This window comes from Ylistrum balloti, unplaced genomic scaffold (genome assembly GCF_031769215.1).
Source record: "Ylistrum balloti isolate Yb309-2 unplaced genomic scaffold, AGI_CSIRO_Ybal_v1 Utg369932, whole genome shotgun sequence".
Lineage (NCBI taxonomy): Eukaryota > Metazoa > Mollusca > Bivalvia > Pectinida > Pectinidae > Ylistrum > Ylistrum balloti.
Window position 1 is genome coordinate 797,065 of NW_026782044.1, and position 13,590 is coordinate 810,654.

A 13,590-nucleotide genomic window follows, 5' to 3' on the forward strand; every position below is an offset into this window, starting at 1 on the left:
TCCAGAATGGTTCCATTTATCTGCCCCGGGGATGGACAATATAAAATCTATATCTCTCCGGTATTGGTTTCTAAACCAATGGTCCCGTTTTAATTTAACTACAATACAAACATACTACATCATAACAGTGACTATCTTCTCTGTTTTAAAATACAGTCGTAACAATCGTAAATACGTCAAAAATATAAGTACAATCTTTAACCATCAACAGAGTTCTAGATACTCTAATATCATCACATAATATCACATTATTCTACACAACGACCACACGAGTAACCCTCTCGACATGTAGAAACAGAGCTGGCGGTCGAGTAATATATATCAAGCGATTGAAAAGCTTCAATCGGCAACATTTTTTATTGATAGGTAAAATATAGTTGTCAAATCCTGCCCTGTTTTCAAATATCAGAAATACTTGTTTAAGGAATTCTTACATTATAGAAATACCAAAATAGATAGAATAAAGACCTCTTTCCTGTACAATATAACGTAGAGAGTTCTCATCAAGGTATTAGTCTGTAGTAAAATACGTCTAATAAAAATTGGGTTTATTACAGATCATGGCTTATTGTATGTAAAATATGAGCGAGATCAACACAGTAACAACAAACATACATGTATACAGAACATGACCAGACTTGTACAACTCAAATTAAAATTTTTCAAAATAATTGATATAAATACAACAAACAAAACACAGAAAATAATATATTCACATATTTTTTACGTGTTCCTGTTTATAATAGAGTATATAATTTAAGTAAACTAGTTTACTTAAGAATTCATATATACAAAATAATTACGAGACGAGGTCGTAAATAAGTTTGTTTACACTTCACAATGATACCTACATAGTTTTATTTACATTCAAAGCCAAATTTAAGTTAGGATAAAATATAACAAACAAAGATCAAGACGTGTGTACGAAGGAGAAAGCGAACATATCTACAATGATAAAATGTCAAAGTTAAGTTATATAAAATTATAAAAAAACATATCACAAAAAAAGGTTAAATATCGCCCTACCTTAGTCTAAATTTAGACAAGACTTTTCCTTGTTCAATGTACGTTACTAAATTTGCAGGTCCTCTCTTCAAATCTTACATTTCTTAACAACATGTATACAACTCGAGATATGTATGTATATTGCATATGTACATAGCCTACATATGCAGGTCAAAGGTCGCTAAAGAAATTTTACAATTTAAACATATTATTCAGCTGGAAAGATCTATCTATCATCTAGAAAATGAATAAACAATACACGATAAAAATAGACTATACATCCTATGGTAAAATTTCAACTTCAGCAAATGTATAATTTATAGATACTGTACACACAAACACGCTGAATTGGCACGGAAACTAAAACATTACACAAAGAATACATTGAGAATAAACTATTTGATTGACAAAGTGACGACGCTGTTGGTCGTGGGTGATAACATCTCCTAGTGCACCAAAACGTCATATTAAAAACGTCAGCATGCCTATTGCGAAACAATTGAATTACATAGTATGATGCTAAGAATGTAAAAATCACCAAAAGCAAGCGCAACGAGTATTTTCTTTTAATTTTTGACTATCAATAAATCAATTTTAAAACTGGATATAAGCAAAAAATTTTAACTATCATTTTTTGACATATTGCAGTCATGGAGTCTTATATTGAAATGTAACACCGGTACAATGAAATGACATTTCTGGTCCGTTTAACTATTATCTTAGTAAGTTTTCATTCACTCGGTAAACAATAAAATGTTCTTAATTTTATTTAAATGTTCAGCTGTGATGTTTTGATCACTTATGCTTTTGCCCACTTATTTGACAAGACCGTAAGGAATCTCGCCGTTCATAACGGAAATGATATTTTTGGCCGCAGTTTCGGCCATATGGTTTCTAGAGTCCCAAGTGTTACTTCCCATGTGAGGAAGTATGACACAGTTCTGCAAACCTACCAATGGATGGTCATGTGGTAGAGGTTCCGGTTCAGTGACGTCCAATCCCGCAGCATAGATTTCGCCGGAAGTGAGTGCATCATAGAGATCGTCATGCTGGACAACGCCCCCTCGACCACTGTTGATTAAGATGGCGGTCTTCTTCATTTTCTTGAACGTATCCTTGTTGAACTTGTGCCTGGTTGAATCCGTCAAGTTGCAACATATAATTACTACGTCCGATTCTTTGATCATATTTTCGAAATCTGTGAACTCCGCACCTACGTCATCAGCATGACTCACCTGTAATTGATCAGTCAGTGTATAACCAATAGAACCAAGGCATTTCCGCTCATTTACAGAACATATAAAAGGACTCTTCTTTGAATATATTCAACAGTTCTAGCTGTAACTCACTCAAACCTCTAGACTTATTTCGGAATAGTTTTACTTCCAAAATTTTGCAGGAATTGAACTTCGAGAGGTTTTAGTACACGCATTGCGTGAGATTTCGAATTTCTGTTGATATCCTTCCATATTCAAATTAAGACAAATAAATGTAGACAAAACATCTAAAAAAAAAACATGATTTTCATATCAATTTAACAACCTGATTAACATATCATTTCATACCTGACAGACATCGTTATAGAGGATACGGCTGATTCCGAAAGGTCGTACACGCTTGGCTACACCATAACCGATTCTTCCGAGTCCAAGGATTCCGACTGTCCGACCGGTCAGTTCGACACCACACAGCCACATCGGTTTCCATGGCCCCCACTGATCATTCTTCACAGCATCTACACCTGTAACCGATAAAACATTTGTTTATTGAAAACACGCCTGTTTGGCTCGACCTTGGCCATTCTATATAAAATCAGGTTCTATAGGCCTATGTCGCTGTTGTATGCACACCATGTCCAACAGGCCTGTGTCACTGTTCTATGTACACCATGTCCAACAAGCCTGTTTCACTGTTCTATGTACATCATGTCTAACAATGTTTCTATTGGGTATGTGAATAAAACATTTATATGTATAACTCTCGGACAAATTGCTTGTTTGTAACGTTTCAATTGCCTTACCTTCTACCAATCTCCTGGCAGTCATCAGCAGTAGTGATAAGGTCAGCTCAGCCACGCTGTCAGTTGAAACATTCGGAGTATTGGCAACCAATATCCCCCTCTTTCGGCACTCCTCTATATCTATGTGTTCAAAACCCACGGACATGGTTGTGATCACCTTCAGATTCGGCCCTGTAATACACAAAACGGATATTAGATACGGCGGAATCTTTCAATAGGGGCAGGTTATAACACATTACATAATGGGTAACCGTGATATTACCATAAATAGATACATTATGTCCTATTATCAGACGTGTTTTTTTTAACATTCGGTGGATATATACTATTAAATGTCTTGAGTTCTCAATCCATACAATACTTATATGAGTTGTGTGACGTCATTAAGTGATGACAGCATTGTTTCTTGTCAGACACTCGCACTAGACTCCACATTGCTAGCCCAACAGACGCTCGCACTAGACTCCACATTGCTAGCCCAACAGACGCTCGCACTAGACTCCACATTGCTAGCCCAACAGACACTCGCACTTGACTCCACAATGCTACCCCATCAGACACTCGCACTTGACTCCACATAGCTTGCCCAGGAGACACTCGCACTAAACTTCACTTAGCCAGTCCAGGAGACACTCGTACTAAATTCTACATAGCTAGCCCATCATACACTTGCATTAGACTCAACAATGCTAGTCCAGTATACACTCGCACTAGACTCTACATTGCTAATCCAGCATACACTCGCACTAGACTCTACATTGCTAGCCAAACACTTCCTTAACATTGTCACCGTTTGATTGGACCATTTGTCTGTTGATGATGTCACAAGGCATTACGGTTGATGTCGTCTTTAAATCTTGCCTGTTGATGTAGCTGTCATACTTTTTCTGTTGATATCGTTATCAGAATTTGTCTGGTGATATTGATTTTGTCTCTTGAATGTCATACCTCAAAGATATATTTCTTTACATTTAACGACATACCTTCTTATCCGACCAAAATGATTCGCCAAGTCGTTCATAACAGGGTTGGCTGTCAATGCACATGTCAATGAATTCAGGTTTCTCTCACGTGATTAGATGAGAAATGATCGTGTGATTACATAGTGTCCCCGTGGATCACTAACCATTTATCGTAATTCATGTCCATGGGCTGTTATAGGAACAACCTTTGAATCTATAGGCACTTAACTGAATTTATTCAGTATAAAGTATACTATATGAATTGTATGTGTTTACAATATTTTTCTGGGTTTATAACATAACGAGAAATCACTAAAGCTCAATTGATAAAGGAATATGTTAATAGATGATAAAAAAGCGAGATTTTCTCTATACAAACAATATAGAGGTGTTTACAGGGGTATTAAAACACCGTCTGGTTCAGTATCACGTGCTATTTGACAGCTGTTAGTAATGTGATGAGATAGAGGGAGGTGTTAGAAAAATAATCGAATACCTTATCCAGCCCTCTATCCCTTTTTCCTATCTCCCGCAAAGAAGTTTACTTTACCTTCTTATAGATAGAAACGAAGGGATGTTACTCTGTTGTAAGTGCTGGGAAGACGCGAAGGTGGTGGTGATGGTGGGGGTGGGGGTTGAACCGTCAACATTGCCTCATTATTATTTACAATAAATTGTAACGTCCCTGTGTCTAATTATACTGTAACATAGTCCTTTCCTCTGATATCTGGTCATCGAACGTCCGTGTGTCTAATTATACTCTAACATTGTCCTTTCCTCTGATATCTGGTCACCGAACGTCAATGTATCTATTTATACTGTAACATAGTCCTTTCCTCTGATATCTGGTCACCGAACGTCCGTGTATCTAATTATACTCGAACACTGTCCTTTCCTCTGATATCTGGTCATCGAACGTCCGTGTGTCTAATTATACTCTAACATTGTCATTTCCTCTGATATCTGGTCGCCGAACGTCCGGGTATCTAATCATACTGTAACATAGTCCTTTCTTCTGATATCTGGTCACCGAACGTCAATGTATCTATTTATACTGTAACAGTCCTTTCCTCTGATATCTGGTCAACAAACGTCCGAGTATCTAATTATACTCTAACATTGTCCTTTCCACTGATATCTGGCACCGAACGTCCGTGTATCTATTTATACTCTAACATAGTCCTTTCCTCTGATATCTGGTTACCGAACGTCCGTGTGTCTAATTATACTGTAACATAGTCCTTTCCTCTGATATCTGGTCATCGAACGTCCGGGTATCTAATTATACTCTAACATTGTCCTTTCCTCTGATATCTGGTTACCGAACGTCCGTGTGTCTAATTATACTGTAACATAGTCCTTTCCTCTGATATCTGGTCATCGAACGTCCGGGTATCTAATTATACTCTAACATTGTCCTTTCCTCTGATATCTGGTCACCAAACGTCCGTGTGTCTAATTATACTGTTACATAGTCCTTTCCTCTGATATCTGGTTACCGAACATCCGTGTGTCTAATTATACTCTAACATTGTCCTTTCCTCTGATATCTGGTCACCGAACGTCCGGGTATCTAATAATACTGTTACATAGTCCTTTCCTCTGATATCTGGTCACCGAACGTCCGGGTTTCTAGTTATACTGTAACATTGTATTTTCCTCTGATATTTTCTTTGTTTGATAAATCCATTTAATTAGCTTGTGTTTGGACCTAAATAACAGTAAATAACAACATGTGTTCCAATCTGATCTGGTTTTAATCAGTCCGGCTACTGGATTCATGTTAGTTGTCAACGATTCGGTTTGCTAATGATATGTCAACAAAAATCCAAATTTGTAACATCGAGAAAAATGCTGTCTTAAACGAATTGTCACGAGGTATTTGGGGTTAAATGTGGCAGTAAGGACATTCCGGACAAGTTGGGTTTTCGTTCATAAATACCTTTTGATGTTCTGATAGAAGTCTCGTGCCTCATTCCGACACTTAAAAAATGAAAAAAAAAACTTCCGGTAGAAATGCAACATAAATTTAACAAAATCGATTTACAAATGACCCTGATTGCGTCACTACAACAAACCTTACTGGCATGTACCCACTAGTAAATTCAAGGTCGATGTAGTCATTGCAGAATTTATAAATATTCAGTACATGTGTTCTGCATTAGGCGGATGGAAGAAATTGATCTTTTTCCTGTTTACTTACAGTGTCTTTGTCTGCTTGGAATAAACACATCGTGCAGCTAATATCTTCACAATATACAACACAATGTGCTTTAATCAGGCTGTCAGTTAAATATTCTTTAAAATATAGGAAGAATATAGGAATATTTTTTCAACAAATATAGGATTTTTTATGCTAGATTTTTTAGACAAAATATAGGAGTTTTCCAAACGAAAATCGTTTCATTCAAAGGCATTTATACTAACAATTCTTATCTTCACTTACTGTTTCTATATTAATCAATGATTAAAAACTATCTTCAAGTAACTATGCACTTCAACAGCATCACAATCCAGACTGAGAGCTGCTGCATAGCTCATCATCATCATCATCATCATCATCTGAATTGGCACCTAAAAGGCCAATATCCTGTTGTACTATCTTGCAAGGTGCCCATACAGGTGATAAACAGATGCACTGAATCATTTTCTGTTGGCTGGTGATGCTGTTACAGACTTTAGAATTCTCTAACTTGTAAAATAAAGAAGCCAAGAGCATTATCAAAGAAATATTTACAGTCTCGATATCTATCAGCGACAAATTTCCCGAAAAATTTAGGAATTTTCAAAATATAGGAAAATATTGGAAATATAGGAGGTCTTTTAAAATATAGGATTTTGAACCAAAATATAGGAATATTTAATTCTCACGGTCTAATTCTGTATTGGTCTGAGGTATTTACGTTCATTTTGTTTGTCCGAACTGACCAAAGGAAATATATTTTGATGCTTGAAAGTGTATTCAAACAGGTTCACTGACATTTGTCAGGAATTACCCTTTATGTCAATAATTTGTATGTTTTTTAGTTTAAGAAGAAAGCAATGCCAGCTGGTGATTTATTGGAAATAATCAATAAAGTTGAATGACACAGATATCAATAACTATTCATGGTCATTATAATTATAATGGATAACAACATGTCTCGAATGTTTTCATTCTATACCTTTGTAACTTTAGTTTGGATGACTAGAATTTCATTGAGACGAAATTTCGTTCGAGTCAAAGTGATTTTTCAGTCCCTGCAATTGTAAAGCAATGGAAAAGTAATTCAATGTCTCGAAATTATTTTTGTCAAAACATCGGCACGTCTTCTGACAAAATGGATTAATACATACATAGATTAGAAAGTCATCTTTGCGTAACATTTGGCTCATAACAACGTGCCGGTCCATCGTACATAGAATACTTGGTCTGTGACTTATTTACCAGTTTAAGTATCCAATTAAAAGTTGGTTTCTTAATTAGTATCAGTATCCCTGTACACGTTAAACAAGTTCTCGCATGCGCCATTCGTTCGTTCTCAGAGGAAAGGAAGTGGCAATGTTACAAACGTTGTCTGGATTCTATCAGAAGTAACGATACACACACTGTAACTCTCAACACAAAGACAAAAACGGAGATATTGCAAAGAAAACACGTTGTAAACTGAAAGGTAGGTATAGAGAAAAGATGAAGAGAATATTAAAATAGACAGACAAAAGTTTTTTCCTTACTTTCAAGCTAACTTCCATTCATTTTTTCGCACCTCTACTTCATTCAACAGTAATCACCGTCAGAAAACTGATATCGACAACCTTATGTGGACACTTTGTTTCAGTCGAAATTCGGATAATTGGAATTTCGAGATAGCGAGTTTCGACAGTATTGTAACCACAGTAACTATTTCAACTACATTAACTATTGTAATTTAACTACAATGTAACTATTTTAACAACCGAAACTATTGTAACTACAGTAACCAGTAACTTTTGTAACTAAAGTACAATGTAACTACATTAACTATTGTAACTTGCAATATTTGGAGTTAAATTTAGCGTCTTGTTCTGTCGCTTAACCGTACAATGCGGCGGCGGCATGGAAGCAAAGTCCTGCACAAAATGTCTGTATCTATTTTAATGTTTCAAATGTCGTATGCGACAAAAACACTCAAAATATATAGCGTTCGTCGTTCATTAGACATGCAAAGGGGAGTAACTCTCGCTTAATAGCGCGACAAAAATATGATAAATCGGTCTTGCCGAAGATGGTAGTAGTGGGATCCTGGCGCCATTATGATTAGGTCTTCATTTGTTCTTTAAAAGTTAAATCTTTTTTATTCTTTTCACTTCTTTCCCCTTCTTTGCTCTTAATCATATGACATATGAAAATTCCTCTTAAGAAAGAGTAATATCAAATTTAAACTATCAAACCAGAAATAGTCGCCTATTAGTCATATCGTTTTTTCATGATCAGTCCCAAAAATCAAAGAGCACAACTAAGGACTAAGGAAAACCTACATAACGGTTTGAGAAAGAAATAGACACATCAAGAATTGTTTGAGACGGACGAATGGACGACAAACCATAAACGTAGGGCGATTTGAGACGGACGAATGGACGACAGACCATAAACGTAGGGCGATTTGAGACGGACGAATGGACGACAGACCATAAACGTAGGGCGATTTGAACAGCTGATGTTGGGCTAAAACATAAAAAAACAAACAAAAACAAAACAAAAAACAAACAAACAAACAAAAAACAACATAGGTACACACGTATTTGTTTGTTAACACGTAACCTCCATAACATTGACCCATAACCTTTGTAATAAGGTGATATTAACCGCCACGTGGTCGTTTACATCATACTATTTAGCTTGCTTTTAGACAGACTAGGTATACATCGATGTGTTATCAGTCTTAGAAAGGTCAGAGACGTTTGCTTAATATCAGATAGTATATGCTACAACAGCAGAATCTCAATGAAAACAAAGTTGGAAAAAATGTTTTTTCAGAACGGCGGTGTTGGGTAATCTCCCTTGATAAGTGCAAATTAGTCCTTACCGGGGACATTGTAAGTGAGTTATTCCTTCAACACAGAAACATGTATGGTCACCTGCCATTTGTTTCATCATATGTTATAATTGATGACAAGTAGTTTAGAACGAATGTACTATCTATACGTTACCTATAATATGATTGCCTATGATATTTGAACACCATAAAAGAGTCAGAACGAGAGGCAACTCGCAGAAATTACAGAAAAAACATTGTAGACTGGATATTCGCAAATACTCCTTTGGACTCAGAATTGTCGTTGTGTGGAACAGCCTACCAGATTCGGTAATACAAGCAAAAACTATCAGAGACTTCGAAATTAATTTGGACTACCACTGGAAATGCTTAGAACTAAAATTTAACCATCTTGCTAGTTTCAAATCCTTTACCGGAAGTGACCATTAATTATATATGTCTTTTTATAATTTCACGATATGGATATAGAGGCATAAGAATGCCTGCGTCCATTATCTATCATATCATATTATATCATAAGAAATCGAGCCTAATCAATATGATAATGGAAGGAGAGACATAATATCTGGATCAGATTAAAACACAGAGAAACTTCAAATCAATAATGTAAACATTTTATTGATCTTCATTATTTTCAAATTGGAATTTCCTAAATCATTCATTTCAGAGTCATTGGAAACTCATCAATTGGTCGGCATTAATGGGTCGCGAATATAGTAGGTAATTAATGAAATTTATCAAATCATTAGAAAAGGACACACACACACGCACGCACGCACGCACGCGCACACACACACAAGACATAAGGATATGCAATCTGTTTATTGTGTTATACACAAGACATAAAGATATGCAATCTGTTAATTGTGTTATACACAAGACATAAGGATATGCAATCTGTTAATTGTGTTATACACAAGGCATATGGATATGGAATATGTTTATTGTGTTATACACAAGGCATATGGATATGGAATATGTTTATTGTGCTATACTCAATGCATGGACATATGGAATATGTTTATTGTGTTATACACAAGGCATATGAATATGGAATATGTTTATTGTGCTATACACAATGCATGGGGATATGAAATCTGTTTATTGTGTTACACACAAGACATATAGATATGGAATGTGTTTATTGTGTTATACACAAGACATATGGATATGGAATCTGTTTATTGTGTTATACACAAGTCATATAGATATGGAATATGTTTATTGTGTTACACACAAGACATATAGATATGGAATATGTTTATTGTGCTATACAGAATGCATGGGGATATGCAATATGTTTATTGTGTTACACACAAGGCATATGCAATATGTTTATTGTGCTATACAGAATGCATGGGGATATGCAATATGTTTATTGTGTTACACACAAGGCATATGGAATATGTTTATTGTGTTACACACAAGGCATATGCAATATGTTTATTGTGTTACACACAAGGCATATGGAATATGTTTATTGTGTTACACACAAGGCATATGCAATATGTTTATTGTGTTACACACAAGGCATATGGAATATGTTTATTGTGTTACACACAAGGCATATGGAATGTGTTTATTGTGTTATACACAAGACATATAGATATGGAATGTGTTTATCGTGTTATACACAAGGCATATGGAATGTGTTTATTGTGTTATACACAAGGCATATGGAATGTGTTTATTGTGTTATACACAAGGCATATGGATATAGAATATGTTTATTGTGTTACACACAAGGCATATTGATATAGAATATGTTTATTGTGTTACACACAAGGCATATGGATATAGAATATGTTTATTGTGTTACACACAAGGCATATGGATATAGAATATGTTTATTGTGTTACACACAAGGCATATGGATATAGAATATGTTTATTGTGTTACACACAAGGCATATGGATATAGAATATGTTTATTGTGTTATACACAAGACATATGGATATAGAATATGTTTATTGTGTTACACACAAGGCATATGGAATGTGTTTATTGTGTACTACACAATGTATAGGATTATTGATTAAAGGTCTGATGAGTTTATACATAAGGTGTGGCCTGAAATGTTTTGAATGATCAATAAACTAGTGTGTAGCTGTAATGTAGATTGTAGACGGAGAATAAGAAGAAACTTATGGAGGCATGTTTACAAAAAGTGAATTTCAACAACTTTTAGAGTTTTGTTCTCCAACTTTTTGGTTTTTAGTTATCAGAACATATGGTTAGAAGGTGTGCACTGTATATCACAGCTCCGCCCGTCCATACCCCTATCGCAGGGCAGACGTAATGATACCCCTATCGTAGGACAGACGTAATGATACATATCACACCTCCGTCCGTTCATACCCCTATCGCAGGACAGACGTAATGATACATATTACAGCTCCGTCCGTTCATACCCCTATCGCGGGACAGAGGTAATGACACATATTACAGCTCCGTCCGTTCATACACCTATCGCGGGACAGAGGTAATGACAACCCCGAAAACAAATAACAGTAAACATATACATATACATATACATTGTAATTTTGCAAATTGCAGGTTGAACGGACGGACGTGAGTGAGATAAAATACCTACCGGCCTTTTCTACATCATCCTTGTCAATGTCACTCGTCAATATGAATTCGTATAACGTCCAAATAAAACCTAAGGACAGACAGTCGAAAACTTATAATTAACAGATTACTTTATGGACATACGGACGCCAAGACGGACGGACGGATGGATGTGAGTGATAAAACAAAAATACTTACCGGCCTTTTCTATGACCTCTTTGTCAATGTCATCTGTCAACATGCACAGCAGACCATTTATACCCGGCACGTGTTTCATTAACTCTTCCTTGGGAATGGCATCCTCTCCCTCCCAGCTCGTTATGTCACAGTGACCATTCAGTATCTCCAAACCAGAATCTGGTATTCTTCTAGTAATGTAAACTTTAAATTTTGACATTTTTCGAAAATCAGTAGCTGTCAGTATTATCTTACAGATCAAATCTGATGTGAGGTTTCTATGTGTTATCTATGTCTTTATAGCTAACAGATATATATAGCAATTCTCTGTTATATTGCAGCAGGCATCAAAGCACGTAAACAAAACTAGGCTTGGCGCACCACGTAATACAGTGTGTGATTGCGTTACAGATCCGTCTGTACGCTTTTGGTGTGTCCGTTTATGATTGTTATAACATTCAGGGACTTTTAAAAACTAAACCGATAATCTATATATAACTATTATATAATGCGATGCTTCTTCCTGTTGATTAACTAGTTCGTGCATTCAGACACACACACCTCTGAGAACACGCTTTTATCGAATATAAAACACACGTGTGTATCGAAATGGTCAACCCGGACACTGAAACGGAACCTCTCGGCTTTTTTCATAACAAGCTACAAATGTGTGATCTCTGCATTTTTCATCAAGAACAATCTAATACATTCGACCTACGTGAGGCGGAGCATACTCTCCTTGTTGAAAAAGCCAAGGTGACTTTCCCGGCTTCACTGCACGTGGTATCCCCGCATTTCGTAAGTGGAAGGTGATGAAACCGCGCGGGAATCGGAATCGATAAATTGATCGTGTCGGCCGGTGTGATTGTGGTGTTGTATTACTAGCATAATTTATGTCTGAGCTTATTGGACATATTCTACGTAAGTGTTAAAGTCTTTTCCAAATTCTCGATGATACTCGTGCACCGTTATATAATCACACCTACAACCACACCACGCCAGCGTTTTCTCCGACACCTCGAGACTCAACGCCTCTCTTTCCAACTAGCCCTCCCCATTTGAAAAAGCTCAGAAAGATCGCTATATTTTAATCACCATTATAAACCATATCAATTGATGACGAGACATATAAAAAAAAAAAAAAAATACAAATCCTTTTTTTTCCTTTGCCGACGTATATACTATTGGATTAGCTAAATCAATTACACCCCAACACACAGTCACATGCGATGCGACATAGCGTTTTCATAATCTCACACATACTGCTGAGTCTGAATAATAGGGTTAAATGCATTTGTGTTTCCTTTGTGTTTGTCAATATATATATAAATACATGCAATAATCTGCAATATAAGTGTTTATGTTTGACTATCAAAATATGTATAGAGCATGTATCTTCGGTGTTATAAGATATAAGCTGTAGATTTGAGAATGAAATAATAAATTTGTCTTTCCGTTCCTGTCAGCGACACGCCGCACCTAAATATAGTTCCAAACAGGGATGTATATTATAATTTTTCCTCAAATAAACTTACTCAGTGCAACAACCAAAACTTCCTGGTTTTAGTGTTTCATATCTTAATACAATATTTAAATAATTCTGGCAAATTAATACCCGACATTCGTACTGAATTACAACTGTATTTGATTACTGCCTGATACAATAAAACTGTGAGGCCAGGTGGTGTGACCCGACACAAACAATGCCAGTTACAGAATAGGATTCTTTCCGATACCTGTCTCTTCCATTTCAGACCAAATCATTTATATCATCAAGATTCTATTTATTTCTAGAAGCTCTTTATATTTTCATGGGATTCCAACCTAACCCGTGGTTAAG

The 13,590-nt window shown here is 35.9% G+C and overlaps 1 protein-coding gene across 1 annotated transcript; it reads right to left on the reverse strand.

The window, feature by feature from the left end:
* Positions 1 to 1,569: 1,569 nt before the first annotated feature.
* LOC132547069 (glyoxylate reductase/hydroxypyruvate reductase-like) lies at positions 1,570 to 12,033 on the reverse strand. Its single transcript, XM_060210821.1, has 4 exons — positions 11,772 to 12,033; positions 3,026 to 3,196; positions 2,571 to 2,746; positions 1,570 to 2,240 (listed from the first exon to the last, which is right to left on the reverse strand). Exons 1-4 carry the CDS (start codon positions 11,968 to 11,970, stop codon positions 1,821 to 1,823), a joined length of 966 nt encoding a protein of 321 aa, XP_060066804.1. The 5' UTR covers positions 11,971 to 12,033; the 3' UTR covers positions 1,570 to 1,820.
* Between the last annotated feature and the right edge of the window lie 1,557 nt (positions 12,034 to 13,590).